Source organism: Porites lutea, chromosome 5, assembly GCF_958299795.1.
Source record: "Porites lutea chromosome 5, jaPorLute2.1, whole genome shotgun sequence".
Classification (NCBI taxonomy): domain Eukaryota; kingdom Metazoa; phylum Cnidaria; class Anthozoa; order Scleractinia; family Poritidae; genus Porites; species Porites lutea.
Genome location: NC_133205.1, coordinates 39074760 through 39091147, shown reverse-complemented (window position 1 = coordinate 39091147; position 16388 = coordinate 39074760). Strand labels below are relative to the sequence as shown.

General features: G+C 38.9%; 1 protein-coding gene and 1 non-coding gene across 2 annotated transcripts; one reads left to right on the top strand and one right to left on the bottom strand.

Annotated features, from left to right (window-relative positions):
* Nucleotides 1-24: 24 nt before the first annotated feature.
* Nucleotides 25-15344, bottom strand: LOC140937442 (protein-associating with the carboxyl-terminal domain of ezrin-like). Its single transcript, XM_073387008.1, has 16 exons — nt 15034-15344; nt 14224-14409; nt 12070-12186; nt 11267-11323; nt 10702-10801; nt 9971-10032; nt 9329-9372; nt 8579-8656; nt 7312-7451; nt 6992-7055; nt 6200-6335; nt 5622-5762; nt 5260-5287; nt 4480-4859; nt 2924-3382; nt 25-1630 (listed from the first exon to the last, which is right to left on the bottom strand). Exons 1-16 carry the CDS (start codon nt 15217-15219, stop codon nt 1589-1591), a joined length of 2220 nt encoding a protein of 739 aa, XP_073243109.1. The 5' UTR covers nt 15220-15344; the 3' UTR covers nt 25-1588.
* On the top strand, nt 7714-7786 carry Trnat-ggu (transfer RNA threonine (anticodon GGU)). The gene has a single exon. It is a non-coding gene; the product is annotated as a tRNA-Thr (tRNA).
* Nucleotides 15345-16388: the final 1044 nt, after the last annotated feature.

Here is a 16388-nt window from a genome sequence, read left to right as displayed (position 1 = left end):
TAATAAACACAAAAGAAACAAACCTGCGACATAGAAATAAATTTTATATAGATCTCTCGTTATACAAGATATATTCCTCAATTTAAAATATTACATTTTTCCCAATTACTAAACTCTAATACGAATATTTTTGTATTCCAAGTTATTTTGAAGTAAATATAGCCACGAATTTCTATTTCGAAAAGTTTAATTTAAAAATAGGTCAGAATAAGATATATCTGTAGCTTGTGGCCGGGCATCTTTAGCCGTTAAAAGCTTTCCTCTCCAAAAATATCATTCCATAAATTAAAAATAGTGTAATCCAGCTCCGCTGGCCGAACGTTTTCGCGCTAAATTTTGCCGTAGGAACCCTGTTTACAAGCTAACATTACGTTAAAATTTCAGGCTTTTAACTTAAAATGTCGATTTATGGATGTATAATTAACTATAACAATTACCACCTCCAGATTTCTTGGCCAATGCCTGATACAACTCGTTTTATATTACTCTGCGTGCGGTTCTCAAGAAAATTGCGGAGACCCTTCCGGGACCCGCGGAAAACAGCTAATATCAGAACGTAGCAGGCGCTTGAATCACTGAGCACCGAGAACGTGATGCACCCATTCGACTGCAAAATAGCCGGTAACTTATATTTTGCGTAGGTCAAGAACGCGGGAGCGATCAAAGAAAAGTCCTGGAGCGAAGATGAAAACAAAGTGTGAGACTCTGGAGGGCATGTGAGGCTCGCCATGCAGGCGCCTTGAAAAAAAACCGATTTTGACCTTTACAGGGAAAAACCGACTGTTTTGAAGTCTATACGTCCACCTTCGAGTTGTCGCGCGTTCGACCTCCACTTCGAAGTCCAATGTCAGGTGAACTGCAGCTTTGGATTAAATTTCTCCGCTTAGGTTTCAAGACAAACGAAACTGAATCTGGATATGTATAGCCTTGGGCCAGGGCGGATAAATGGGCCCCAAAGGTTTCCGCGTTTCCGGTGCTCAAACGTGAGCACGATGAACGTCAGCTAAGATTTTTTAATTTTAGTCCTTTATCGTTATTTTCTATTTCTTCTTGTAAAAGCCTCCAAACATTTGAGACCCCCAAATTTACTCATTTTGGTCATGAATATTAAAGCCCTTGAAAGTGTTCATATTATCTTTTCAAAGTAAAAAAAAAAAGCTCTGAACAGACACTAATTTCGCTAAACACCTTTTTCAGTGATAAATGTAAAAGGAACTCAGCGCGCTGCTATTATAAGGTACTGCTTCTTAAAAACTCGTTCATTTGTAAAGAATAATTCTTAGAAAAGGACTTCAAATGATAAAGTTCAAATATTCTTTAAGTCAACCTTGAAAGGTCTCAGTCTCTTCAGATCTCAGAGATATTTGTTGTATTTCAATTTAGATAAGCGCAAATATTCACTATCTAAATTCTACATCTTTTGCCCGGTGTTTCACAACGCATCGGAGAGATATTTTTTCAGCAGTATTTTAGGAGAAAAGTCGCAAAGAGATCTAACATACTAGGAAAAAAGAGGTAGTAAAAAGTATTTAAAAATCTAAAAATTACGTGCTGCAAAGCAATCAACGTGAATATGTTTGCTGACTTTTCACTCAAAACCTTCCCATTCATCACCCCAACCACCTTCTACCTGAAAGACAAAAAGAAAAAAGCAAACAATAATTAAAAAGATGTTGATTTATATCTGCAACTAAACCGAATTGTTTCAGCTCAGCCGCGCAAGAAGCAAAAGTCGCGGACTAAAATACTGCTTCTCTGACAAGTGAAACTGGAAAATCCCTTTAATTTATTGCTTTCCCGAGGAATTGTTTGCTTTCAAAACAATTTTTTTCTAGAACGTTGAACATCTGTATGGAAAAACCGGAAATTTCGTTTTTTATCTCAAAAAAAGTAACACTTTATTCCGGAGAAATATGGCGGGTTTTTCCTCTTGTTCAACGCAAGGTAACTTTCTGTATAGAAAACAATATTGTCACTCTGTAAGGCACTATTGCGGGAAAGAGAATTTAGCAGGCTAAAATGTATCTTAGCTAGCTAAGGCTATCCCCTTTTTTTTTCGTTTAGCGTAGAATACGTTTCCTGATATTGGGTCGGTCGGTCGGATTGAAAAACAACAACAACAAAAAAAAAAAAAACATTACAAGAGGTCTCGGAATAGGAGGCCCTGATACCCCAAGATGACGTTAAAAGTTAACATTTGCATATTTGGATCAACAAAATGCACAATATGCTTTAAAAAATGTTCCTGTTTTTCTCTATGCTGTTACTATCCTCATTTTTCAGATTAAAAGAATTATTTCAAGAGAAAAATGGTTTAACAACGTCGTTACTTTTTGTTGTTTTTTTTTTGAAAACGCCAAAACTTTGGGTCGGTTGGACGACGCTAAACGGAGAAAAAAAAAGAGGATGGCCTAAAGCAAACCAATGAAAATTGAGCCACAATAAGTGAATCGTACGATGCAAGCCAGGGGCGGATCTAGGGGAGGGTGCAGGGGGTGCGCACCCCCCCCCCCCCGAGATGACCTGCGGTTTTCTAATACAACTAATGCAAAAAAAAAAAACTATGTGGTTTATTGGTGTTGAAGTAGAGCAAGAGACGAGTGCACCCCCTCCTAAAAAAAATCCTGGATCCGCCCCTGCAAGCAGCTAATCAAAACCGAGAAGCCATTGCGAAAGGTTCGCGACGTTTTTTGCAGTGTCTGTGAAAGAATCACGGTGCCGTTTTCAAAGCCCAAATCATGGCTGAAAACACAGAAACAAAGAAGAATTTGCAAATTTCTCAATCTCCTCAGCTAAAGGAAGAAGAACTACAAACAATAGGCTTTATCGAACTTTCCTTTCTTGTCTTATTACAATTTTTGAAAACTGAAATGGCAAGTGGTTTAATTGAAATATTTCCGCCCGCAGTTTACCGTTTATTTACCTGTGACATATCGTCCACCATTGCAAGCTTAGAGCTCAGTTGTTCAGAATATGAATGCACAGGTATAACTTTGGAATCCTTGGCTTTAAAGCTTACTGCCGGTTCCATATCAGCAAAATAATCAGGTTCAATAGAGCGAATAGGAATCCCTGTTATTTCAAACTCGCTCCCCGGTAGTTTGTTTCTCTCTTGCCTTGCCTTGGAGGGTTTATCATCTTTACTTGAAGTTTTCTTGGAACCAAGCTTCATCGCAGAGCCATGAGTTCCTGTTGTAATTTTCGGAGCAGAAGTATTCTTGTCAAGAGACGGTAAACTAGTCCTGTTAAACTTGTCGGTGCGTGTAGAGGGAGAGGAAAAATCCACATTGTTAATGTCATGCTTGTCTTGATCACTGGCGAAGCTATGCTCGTCACTCCAGTAGTTTATGGGTTCAGCGGCGACTTGACTTGATCGCCTACTCTAAAACACGACAAGGAAAAGTGGTTTGATTATGCGCCTTGTGCTATGCTAGTTATTCGGAGTATACACTGTTTACCTTCAAGAAACTGGAACACGACTTTTTGGGTCGTTCCAGCGAAAAATTTGCGGGAGCAACGGAACATCTGAAAAGGTACCCCAGTTTTTCAGGACGGAATGTGTCAAACGGAAATTCGAGTTCTACTTCTTCAAAACCATCTTTGATACGAGCTTCAGGCCTTCGCGGCAGTTTTTCGATAAATACAACTGATTCGTACATGGTTAACTCGATAACTGGACGAAATTTAAAGGTCCTGAAATTCGCTTACCATTCGCGGCCCAAACCATGAACCGACCGCTTTGCCCTAGGCTCGATTTCCGACCTCTCCCGGGTGCGGTCCTTGATCCTCCCCGAAGAGGAGAGTATGAGTGCTTAGCTTTGCCCATGTACATGGTAAACAACCTAGGGCACTCAAAACAGCGCGCGCATGATCAAAGGAACAAGTCATATTTTACTGATTGGCATGCACTATAGTGACAAACATTTTTTTGAAAAAAAAAGTTCGATTGTTCCAATAATAAGTTCGACTTTGCATGATTTTTATACATTAATCTTCAGTCAACCATTTTTGACAGTTTTATACGGAAAATTCTGAACCTGAAAATCGATTCATGACGACACCCAAAAGTCCCATTCCCATTCTCTGCACAGCTTCGCAGCTCCTCTGCCAAAAATGTGCTCGTGCTAACGATCTCGCCGGCTACGCAGGCTAAATTACATGCGCAGCTGTTATCAAGTGCTGTGAAACAGCTACCGAAACAGGTATTCCGCAAATTCAAAGAGCGGTACGCGTGCCATTTGATTTTGACGACAAACGTAGACGGCTTTGTGGGTTAAAGAAAAGGTGAACTCAAGTGGTCACGTTCCTAAGCTTGAACTTGAAATCAGCAATGAAAGAGGAATGTGACCACGTAAGTTCACCTTTTTTGATTTGATATACAAGGCTACGTGACCTAAGACGTAAAGTATTTCTCCCACATCAACTGTTACGAGTATCTACAGTTGGAAGGACTTTCACCCTAAAACCCACACTACTCACCGACACGTCTGACCGAGGGGAGTTCTGGGTCTCTTCAACGTCTTCCCAAGGTTCAAAGTCCTCGTGGTCAGATACTTCATCCGGGATAACCGATGTTTCTGGAATTCGTTTCGGTGATGATAGCTTTGTTCTCTCGGTTTTCTGTCTTTCCCTTTCTAATCTGCGCCTTTCCATTTCTTTTCTTCTCTCTTCTTTTCGTTTCTCCATCTCCTGTCGACGTTTCTCTTTATCCTGTGTTTTTGTCTTGTTCTCATTGTTTCCAAAACGTTTTTTTGAGTCTTTTGTGTTTCTATTGAGTCTATTTTCAACGTCGATAACACTGCTTAGGTTTGTGGGGCCGATGTTGCTGATCTTCTTCTCCGATACAGAACCCGTGGAAACTTAAAAGAAAACACACACAAGTGCAAAATTTTAGCTCGGTCAAGTCCCTGTTTACCGGTTATGCGGTCAAACCCATTACAAATATTATAGCAATGTTTTAAACCAGGAGTTTTAAAAGTAGTAGGGGAGGCATATTTGAAACTTAGAACTTAGAATAAACACATTCAAATCCATTAACAGTGTATAGTACGTGTCCGGTTACTTTCAAGTGGTAGTCGTGCAACGACGGCAAAGAAATATACAAAAAAGCGTGATGCACGTGCAAAGGTGTTAATTTAAACCTATTGTTTTTCTGCCGTTCTCGTTGCCGTCGCCGTCGTCGTTGCTTAAGCTCCCTAATGTCCCTATTTGTACGGAGAACCTCAGATCCATACAGTCTGGGACAATTTTAACACTTACTTGGTTGGATACTTGTAGATGTCTTGAACTGAAAAGAAAAGGAAAGTTTTATATCAAGTCATATAGAAAATAACATTATCATATCAACAGCAGGGTTTAAAATTAAAAGAGCGTCAACTTGAAAATGTAACCAGTGGTCCTTCTGAATCGGCTAAAGCTGGTTGTGGTATAAGTCATCCAATTGATGGTATATTGTATACATCTTCCAAATCCTGCAAACGCCAGTTGGTTATAAAGAATTGACGGGGGATTAGAGCCAATCAAAAACGGAGAAATATTTTGAAAGAATATCAATGTTGGATAGCCTTGGAATAAGTCGCCTTAGTTCAGGCTAACTGTTAACTGACCACATTCAACCTCACCTTGGGTCTTCCTTCGATGAAAAGCTTTCTTCTTTCCCCGCCAACAACAACACTTGCACCTAAAATGGGCACCATGACGGCCAAAGCAGAGAAAGTAGCAGACACAATTCTGTCATCTGTTTCCCGCAGACCAAGCAACATCTGATAAAAACAAATTCACATTTTACACATCTGTTACCAAGAAATAAACAGCACCACCTTGCATTTCGACATTTTTCTAGATCTTAGACATACATGTACTATGGGTCTTTCTCAATGCTTCCCAAAAAAACGCATTTTCCAGTCAAGGACAACGTTTGGGCCGGTACTGAGTTTCCGCCCAAGACAGTAAAAGAAACTGACTGAAGGACAGCGGGACTAGACCAAGCACTCGCTATATTTCTTATACGTCCAAGGACACGAAAAGCTGGATAGCGCTCTCCACTAGATAAATTATTATCCAGGGGATAAATATTAAGGAAACCAATTGCATTATTCTGTGGACAGAGATTTATCCCGTGGATGGTGCAGTCCAGTTTTTGAACAACTGGAGCAAGTTCTCTCAACCCTTACTAAAAACTAAAAGTAACAAATCAAACCTGAGGAAGGATAAAATTCTCCAGCACATCTTTGTTGATGGAAAAGGCATAGAGGCCAAAGTATTTGAGGAGAATCAGCCTGACATGACAATCTCGTATGGACCACAGTGTCATTAGAATGGGAATACAATGTTCTCTGAAAAGTTAATGACAAACACACATCAATTTACAATATAAAACAACCTTGTCACTTAATTTGTCCATGCGTTGAGTAGACGGTAGTCCTGAAGACCGCTGTTCATAATTCCCCCGCTAGAGACGCGACTAATCAAACCAAGGTCATATGAGACAAAAGGTCCAGCCCATTGCAGAGCAAAGGTGGTAACTTATTCCTAAGACTTAGGGCTTGTTTACATGGAGGTGGGGGACCCCGGGTAGGTGAGATAACACGCGGCAGGTCAACCCACCTATCATGTAAACGTGATCAAATTAATATGAGAGATTATAATATGGACAGGCGGGTTACCTCACCCACCTGGGGTCCCCCACCTCCATGTAAACAAGCCCTTAGTCTGGTACTAGGGATCGAACGTAACCGCAGATTTTGAGAGTTCCCTCGTCTGAGCTAACCCTGTAAAATGCGAAGGGTGGAAACAAAAGGTGGTCTTTACGCCAAGAATGTCAGGCGTGTGACTAGACGCCGCGTAGCGAGCTTCCTGGTGCGTGCTTAAAGCAAACGTTGGAAGTGCAAAGTTGGCGTCTCAACTTTTCCCCTTTTACCTTGCACAGAAATACTTGCTAACCCTAACCCGACTTCCAATATACTCATCAAAAAGCCAGTCACTGAATCACCTGAACAATTCATCCGGAAGAACTGGAGTAAGGCCACTCAACTGATAATCAGTTTCACTATCATCTGAAAAAGACGGAGGTTTTAAGCAAGTAATTGTCAGAATATCTTTCAACAGACGTTTAATCATGCACGGAGCAACAACAGTGTTTTGTGAGTTTGTTAAGACCTTTCATGCAAAACAGGGTTTGCTCTCACGACCAAATTGCCGCAGATTTGAGGCAGAAAGGAAAAGGTCAAATTATTACAGTGTCTTTCTGTTGCTCGTTAATTTGGATAAATTTGACTGGGTAAAATAATCCTACTTGACTAAAAGTGATACCTTTCATTGGAGTCAAAAGATGTGGGAGGAAGTTCACCTCTGCACTGGGTTCCGCTAGAACAAATCTTGACATTAACCTGGGAAGCATGCGTCTCGCAACAACCTTGGTTGGTATTGTAGTCAGTTTGTAAGCTAGTGAGCTAAAATGGGCAACCATAAAAACATCAGCGAAACTGTATCGCAAAAAAAAGCGGACATGCAAAGCAGGGTTCCTTATTTGAGCTTTCAAAAATACACTATAAGCGAGCGAGTTCAAGTGGTATGCGAATCGTGTTTTCTTAATTCGCTCTGGAAGCTGCTAATTGTCAGTTGTACACTGGTGAATCCTCTCGCCTCTTGCCTTTGAGCACCCGTTAGTAATGGTAACAGGACTGAGTGAAGCCACACATTGGGAGCGAGTGTGGCTTCATAGCTCAGTTGGTAGAGCAACGCACCGGTAACGCGGAGGTCACGGGTTCGAATCCCGTTGAAGCCCTGATTTTTTTTAGGCTTCTTCTTTCCAATTGCTTAAATTGGAAAATTTACTGCGATGATCATTCTTCACTCTCATCTACAGCCGCAGTTCAAAAATGAATTCTTTCATATACTTCACAACTCAAAACAATGTTGTAACAATGTTGCAACGTTGTGATGCATTTCTGAAAACCATCGTTGCGAATCATCCCTTAAAACATCGGCTAATGTAGCGTGCAAGTACATACTTAAAAAATAACCTGCGTTTCAAGCCTTCCTTGGGGGGTAGGGCTCCCCTCTCCCCTCTCCCCGTAGAAAAGTCTGATGCTTAGACGGCCATTTTGAAAGCTTCCACTGACTGCTGTTCAATGACTCTATTTGGTAAAGAGTTCCAGTCTCTGATTGTACGTGCAATAAACCTGTGTCACTGGTATTTGATACATTTGGCACTAACTTGAACGAATGGAATTGCCTAGTGCCCTGTTGCCTTTTACATAACATATGGCTGACAGACTAAAAACCACTCTCCTTTCACAACCACATGTACAACGTACATGAACTTTTCCTTCTCATTTCGAGGATTTCTTGAAAGATTCTTTTTCAATACTTTCTAGCATTCCGTGCAAGAAGAAGCTTGTCACAAACTGAAAAATTGTCAGCCCCAAAGTATGACCGAAAACTCAGGTACACGTAAATCGACTTTCCCAACAGACAGATCACTGAAACCGAACATACATCTTCTGGATGTGTGATGACAGTATTGTAACAAGCTTAAGCAGCCCTTAAAAACCATGATGATACACATTACACAAACCTGAAGAATTTTTCTTTCTCTACCTCTGTTTTAATTGTTATCTGGTTCAGGAAAGTCATTATTTCCAAAAAGTTGCTTCTGCAGAAACGATAAGGAAAAAAAAGAAGTTTCGAATCATAAATGGCATGCAGGTAGACTAAGAGGACAAAAGTCCTTCAAGTGCAGTGATGTTTGAAAATGTAAAAATTATTTCATCCTTATGTTCCTTATGTCCATCCCACTAATTGCTTTTCAACGCGTATTCTCACCAAACACAACAAGGTTATCCTCTTTTGGCAAGTGGTCAGATTGCAAAATACTAAATTATCTGAGACCAGTTGAAGTCTGCTCTGTCTCTCTCTCATTAAAGATGTTAAGTAAGACAAGCACATCCTATTAATACTGGAAGTTATACATGACTAAAAAGTTTTACCTACAGGAGTAATCATAAGCAATTAGAGGGGCATGTACAACTACTGTCGCAAACATAGTAAAGATGTTACTGATGGAAGACAAAAAAAGTGGCTCAGATACATGTACATCGTTAAAGGTGAACTTGCAAATAACAAACAAATTTATCGTTATTTTACAGGGTTCGTACCCTTTTTAAACCAAGAATACGAGGACTTTTCAGTGACTTTCAAGGGCACAATTCTCATAATTCAAGGACTCCATGCTGTGAATGACTTCATCAACGCCAAAAGTAATGCAAGAGAGAAAACTCTGCTTGCGGGGTATAGACTGAAAGCAAATACAGAGTAAATTACAAACCTGAAAAAGTCATCATTGAGGAGACTGCGAAGTTGAGGCCTCATCTGGGAAAGATACCAATAAAGACAAGTAATTAATCATTGGGTTAAAGCTTACTTTTAAGTCAATATATTATGGCTACAAATCATACAATGTAAAATTAACGTAGTTTGTTCCAACAACAAAGGTGAATATTTGAATTTTTTTAGACCAGTCCACTAAGAATTTACTAAAACAATGTCAAGGCTAAAGGGGAACAAATGATAGAAAAAAATTCAACAATGAGAGGTGGTTGAGAATTAACCCTGCCTTAATGTGTTAATTTTAAGTGTGTAATATTGTCTATATTGATCATACATGAACACGTTGATAGCGAGAGAGCTGCGAAACAATTAGCAAAAAAGAAGTATACTCAAGGCCGGTGGATAGGAATTTCCCCTGGCTACTATGAGCATGGTCTGCAGCTACTCTTACAGGAAACAAGAGGAAAATACCACCAAAAGAACTTCCTTATTGTTCAATTCCCCACCATGTACATGTTACGTGAAATCTTAGTGACAGCCCAGCAAGTTACGGCCATAGAAAATACCAGTACAGGTAAGTTGAGCTTTATGTTATACTCCCACTTGAAGTTCCAGTACCATAAGAAAACAAAGTATTTACCTGAGGATTCTCATGAAGGAATAAACTCTGCATTTTTTCTCCAAATGTTTCACCAATATCACCTGGCATAAAGAACAGATTTCATTTTCCTCAACACTCTAAGGACTGGTTGTCATGAAAGAAACTTACTTCACGAGACCCAAACTTTTCTTTGGTGCAAAAAAGGCAAAATTATAATAATACATTAATCATTATTATTAAAGGCTCCATAATTAAAGACCTTACCTAACTTGGTTAGTGATTTGCAAATATCATAGAGCTGACAATACATACATAAATACAGTACTTTATTTAAGGTATCACAAAAATAATAAATACAAAAATAACACCCTCAAAAGGAAGTTAAAGAGGTGGACCCTAAATGAATTAACTTCCTAAAATGCTTGAGGTACAATTTCTTGAGGTACATTGCACTAGTGTGGTCTGCAGGGCATGCTACTTAGGAAAATTTGCAATGACTGCCTGTCAGGACGCATTAAATTTTTTGTGTTTTTTGGATGAAGCATCATATTGTGCACCGACAGTAGAAAACACGCCTTGTAAAGTGCAAAAATCTTATCACTTTTCTCTAACTTTGGCTGTGAACCTGGCTTACTGGAGAGTCAGCAGTAACATACAATGGTTCTAAGTAATATTGCAAGTCTTTCATGCAGGACATGTAAGTTTTAAGTTGGAGATCACTTCAGTCTATGGTTAAATTCGAAATTCTCATGTATTTTACATGTATTTACCTAAATCTGCTCTTGTGTCCAAGATGTCACTAACAAACATACCAAAGGCATATGCATCAATAGAATGGCCAGTTTTAGGAGTGATGTTGACTTGACCTTCCTATCAAACAAATAACTTTCAAGTTACTCATTCTTTCAAAATACATGTATCTATGCCCCAAGTCTTTGGGGAGCTTACTAATAATATGTAATGATAAAAAAGGTAACGGTCCAATCAAATCCACCAAAATTGCATAAAAAGAAAGATAATTGAAATAATCATTAGTGACACTGGGTCCATGGAAAAACAAAAAATGCAAACAAGATTAAAGTTTTTCCAACAGGAGTCAAACCCATGTCTCTCCAGCTGGGAAATCTTGGAAAAAAAATAATTATCTTTTTTACGTAGCCTTTTTTTGTGGAACAATTACTTTCCAATCCTCAAGAATGATAAATATTTTGTGCTGTTAACTGTAAATGACAGGCATTTAATGTCCATCTCTAACAGCATAATACTCTGATGTCATTTTATACCACGGTTCTAAAGTGAGCACAAAATAAAGACAAAAAATGTCCAAAAACATACCTTCTCTTCGGGGGAAATTGATTTGGAATCTCTAAGTGCCTTTGTCCCTGATAGAAACTGTAATAAAAAAAAAGCAAATATAAATAATGCAAAATTAATAATTATAATTTTTACATAATGTAAATCCTGAATGAGTCAGTCTTCTATTGTTAAGCCCCAATACTTAAATACAATTTCTCCAGACTGGTGTCCATACATTTCCTTACAGAATTATTTGAGAGAAATTTGACAAAAGATCAAAGTATTTTTCCTTTGGTGATTATTTTACTGATTCTCATTAGCTTTTCTCTTGATTATCAATTGATCAGCAGTGATTTTGTTGCAAATAGTTATTGTGAGTCCTGGGACTCATTTTGTGAAAAATGACGAGTCCCAGTCCAGAACCAGTGAGTCCCAGTTAAAAAATGCTTGAGCCTTTATGCAACCAGACAGTTAATCTGAAGACAGACTCCAAAACTTTGTATTACAGTATTAATACTGAAATTAAAATATAGTCCTTCTATTTTAAAGCACATTACAAAGGCTTAAAGAAATATGCACCATTAAACAGGTCCCAGCCACAATAACCACCACAGAAAATTACGCGAAACGGGCCAGATATTTCTACAAATACACAAGTTCAGATTCATTGATCGATCTTTGCTTACTACGGGACGCATGCCATCAATTATTTTGCGCCTTTGGGGATTTTTATGTGTCAGGGACGCAGGACGCAGAGGAACCAAAATCACTGGATCAGCATTTTTTTAAAAAAAATTGAAGCTGATCACTCTTGAGGCTGGATAAAATAAATTACAACTCACCTCATTGGTTAACTCAGAAAATTTGCAGACATATTCCATCCCAGCAAGTCTCCATCCCCAGTCATTATCACTGATGTACACAGATGACAGACAAAGGTTGTTATGTGACAGGCCACCCTAAAAATTAATAATAAAATGTACATGTAACATTTGAAAATAATAATATGACTTCTATGGTGCCCATTTTAAGTAGGGCCTTTAATAAAAGTGTATAAAAATATACAATACATCTATTTCAAAAACTCATTAATAATAATAAATATTAATTTTATTCATAAGGAAAAAACAAAAGAAATTTGTGTTTAATGAGTGTCTTTTTATCTAAAGACATCACTAAACTTTACATCTAATTTTTTAGCTAAAATGACCCCAAATCTAAATATTAGTGCAAGAATAACTTGATCTATGTCAGAGATTTTAAAGCCGTTGTGTCATGCCAGTCTTGTCTTGTATTGTCTTGTTTACCTTGCCTTGTCTTGTATTAATCAGGTTTAAAAACTCTTAACTTCACCTTGAATTTTCAAACTTGACAATACTACACTCCTGGCCCCAGTTGTTCAAAAGCTGGATAGCGATATCCACCGGATAAATCACTCTCCAGTGGGTAAATATTAGGGGAGCCAGTTGTGCAATCAAGTGGATGGAGATTTATCCAGTGGATAGCGCCATCCACCTGTTTGAACAACTGGAGCCTGCTCGTTTTTTAAACAGTACCTACAATAAATTTGTAAAAGTAAAAACAAAGATAATTGTGTTTCCTAATTTTTAAAGACTCTCAATAAAATTGACCATAGATTTGCTACTGGAGATTTTGTAAAACAGTGTAAAACATGTCAAACCATTCTCTGGTAGACCTCTTTCTAACTAAAAAGAGGAAACAACTGCCCAGAGATTGTGTACAATTTGTGAAGCTTAATTTCAGGTTTCATGTAGAATCAAAAGCAATAACTTCTAAATGTGAAACCTGTAAAAAGGCAGGGTTGTCAGAAAGTTTTGAGGTAGACGGCTGAGTTGTCAAAGTAAGCGGCCAGTCCAGGGATATTTTATTTAAAAAACAACATCTGTAAAGAAATGCCAAGCAGAGTAGCCGGCCAATACTAACCAAGTAGGTGGCAATTTTTGCCAGCAGCCGGCTACTTTTGACAACCCTGAAAAGATCACAAAAGTTGTGGTCCATGGGACATGGTTTCACATGAGCAGTTTCTACAAATGTTTGAGGAGCGAATGGGTTAAAGTACAATAACCATTTTTTTTTAATTTTAACTCCAAGTAAGTAAAGTGGTTCAAATTTCTGTCAAAGTCTGTCAACAAAAACATATGGTGTCACCATAAAAACTCAAAGCCAATTATGTATAATGGAGGGTAGGTGCCATTTCAGTACAGTAGAACAAGCAAGGAGGGTAGCAATCTTCCTAGCAGGAATGAGGTCTCCATCACAACCTTACCACAGACCACCTCCAGGGACCCAACAATGTGCTTTGGAAGTTTTACTTACCTATGACACTTGTGATGGTAGGGAAGGGAAAACAGAAATGTGCAGACACCAAGCAAGCCTCAGTAACGCAGAAAGCACATACATGTACAGGTGTACATGGACCCCCCCCCCCCCTCCCAAATTTAGTGAAACTGCTACCCAGCATTGGACGGATTTTAACTCTGCCTAAATTGCATTTAGCCACATATAAAACTTCATCAACAATATACTGTATGGTTCTATTTTTATATTCTATTCTTCTATTCAGCATTTTACAAAAGAAAGTTTGGAAATTAATGTTGGTAACTTCTGGGGTTAAACAGGTTAGGATGAGCAGGTCAATAGTTACCACAATTTTGACCTAGAAGAATCTGAAGTAAACAACATAATCAAACAAACAACAGAAAAAATTCTGGTGAGCTGCTTGGAACTTTAATGTTAATTAAGGAAATGAGTGTTTTCTATGGAGTTACTCGCCAAACATTTTGGCCTGGCCATTCACCAGTGGAATTACAAGTACATAGGAACTAGTGCAAGGTTTTCATTCAACGAAAATTCAACATTACAAACTTGGTGGACATACAGGCGCCCTCTCTATGTGGCCTATGCAAGTCAGATTTTTATCTGCATGGATAACTGGTACCAAGTTTAAAAATGAAGTTAAAAGATAAACAACATACTTTGTCATGTAGGAAAGCTAATGCATCTACAACATTGTACAATCCAGCAATAATCTCTAGTGTGTCTAGTGTCTGTATCACAGACTCTAAAGGCCGGACTGGCTCTGTAACCATACAGAACTCCTCTGAGTTGTCGTAAGACCAGACCTGTTTTAGGATGGCTGGATGTTTCAGAATCTTCAAATACTTAAGGAAGAAAGGAATGGCATGTTAGTCACTACGAAGATTTTCAAAACATTGCGTTATGGTATATGGGGGGCATGGGGGGTAGGTTGGTGTCTTAGCTAAATCAATAAATCACCAAAACTTTTTTCTTTATGAAGTACTTATCATGCAAGCAGTTGTAATACAGCCCCCACTGTATCTTAAAATATAAAACAGTGGAACCCCACTCTACAAACAACCGCTTAATATGGACACCCACATATAATGGACGGCATTGTTTGTCACAACAGCGAAAAATCCCATAGATCATTTTTCTCTGAAACCATCCCACTTTAATAATACGGACACCCAGATAACAAGGACACATGTCACATCATGTCCCAATGAAGCCATCACTTAGACTTAGACAAGGTTTTCAATGCAAGCATCATCAAGGAATTACCTTCAAGGTCATTCTATTTAATATCCACTTCACTCTACTGATGAGGCGTTTTTGGCTGGACCCTTAAAGAAAATGTTTCCCTTGGATGTAAAATGGAACTTTATGACCCTCAAATGTAAAATGAGTTTAAGCTTAACTTATTTTTTCTAAAAAATTTAATCAAGGTTAAGGCTGACAGTCAAAGAATAAGTAGCTATAATTACCTGAGCAGCTTTAGCAATCCTCTCCTCTTTCTTGGGTTTTTCTTTTCTGTTTTTCTCATAAATAAATACGGTCGCTTTGAAATCATCTTGTTTTCTTCTTGCAGCTATTAATCGCCATTCTTTGCTACTGCATTCCACAGGTTCCTCTAGCTCGTAGTCCTTTTCAACACTGCACTCAGATCCCATTACACCATCAACAGACACTTTTGTGAACGAATATAAACTTAACTGCACATATTTTACGGCGCTTACGAATCAATTGTACACGTGAACAAAATGGCGGAGTTTTCCAACCTTTGCTGACTCTCCTCACAATCAATAAGATATTACGTTTCTTCAAAAAAGTAACTACAGTTCTTCCTCTCGTCAAAAAATTAAAAGCAATTAGAGTCACATTTTACTTCTCCACAAAGACCAAGAAAACATTTATCGACCGAAAATCGGCAATCTGGAGAATCCCCAAGGATGGCTACACTCAGCGGTCTTTTTATCGTTCGTTGGGTACGTTATAAAAGGCTGAACTAGAAATACAGTATCATATGCTTTAGAGCAAGCCAAGAAAAAAACAATAAGATTAAAACCTTAGAGAAAAAATAAAGCAATAAGAAACAAACAAGCAGATAGTAGCAGATATGTACCCAATTTGTGTTTCTGTCTCCCTGCGCGATCTCGTGCGTTCCACGAGTGATGGTTAGTTTTCGAATTCTTCTTCCCCCACCCCTCAGCCCCTTTGACGTCCCTTTGGGCTAGCGGTTATTTATAATTCCACGCTGTTTTTCTTTCTATCACGCGCGCTCGAAGGACTTTTAAAAGAAAATAGAGGGTCTATGAACAGGCTACATCTAAGCAGCGTCTTCGCTGGGCTGACGGCAAAGATGCAGAAACCACAAGCCGAAGCGTTCCGGTTCTATGCTAGAAGGGTCGGAAGGCGGAAGTTGGTGAAAAAACAAACAAACAAACAAACATGCCCGTACAGACGCGGAGCAGGAAAAGCGTAAGCTATTGGCTAAAGATGATAAGGCTTTCTCGTTCGGAAGGGCGCTTCTCTTGAAAGTAGAGGCCTGTTACACTTGTGGACTGAGAGCATTTGCGCCAGGGCGGGAAGAAATTTTCAACACCCTTATTAAAAGCCGACTTCGAATCAGTACATGAAGTAGTGGAGATGGGGGGGGGGGGGGGGGGGGGGGTGGGGGGGGGTAGTTCATGGAAAGTGCTACAAATAAGTTATTAGAAAGGAGAGACAGCGAAGCCTAAGCCATTCATTAAGGGGATGCTCGAAACAATCAACCAATCAAATTTCTATATCGAGACTCCAATTATAGAGAATTTTTCGCGAAGCCGTCAGAGACCACAGT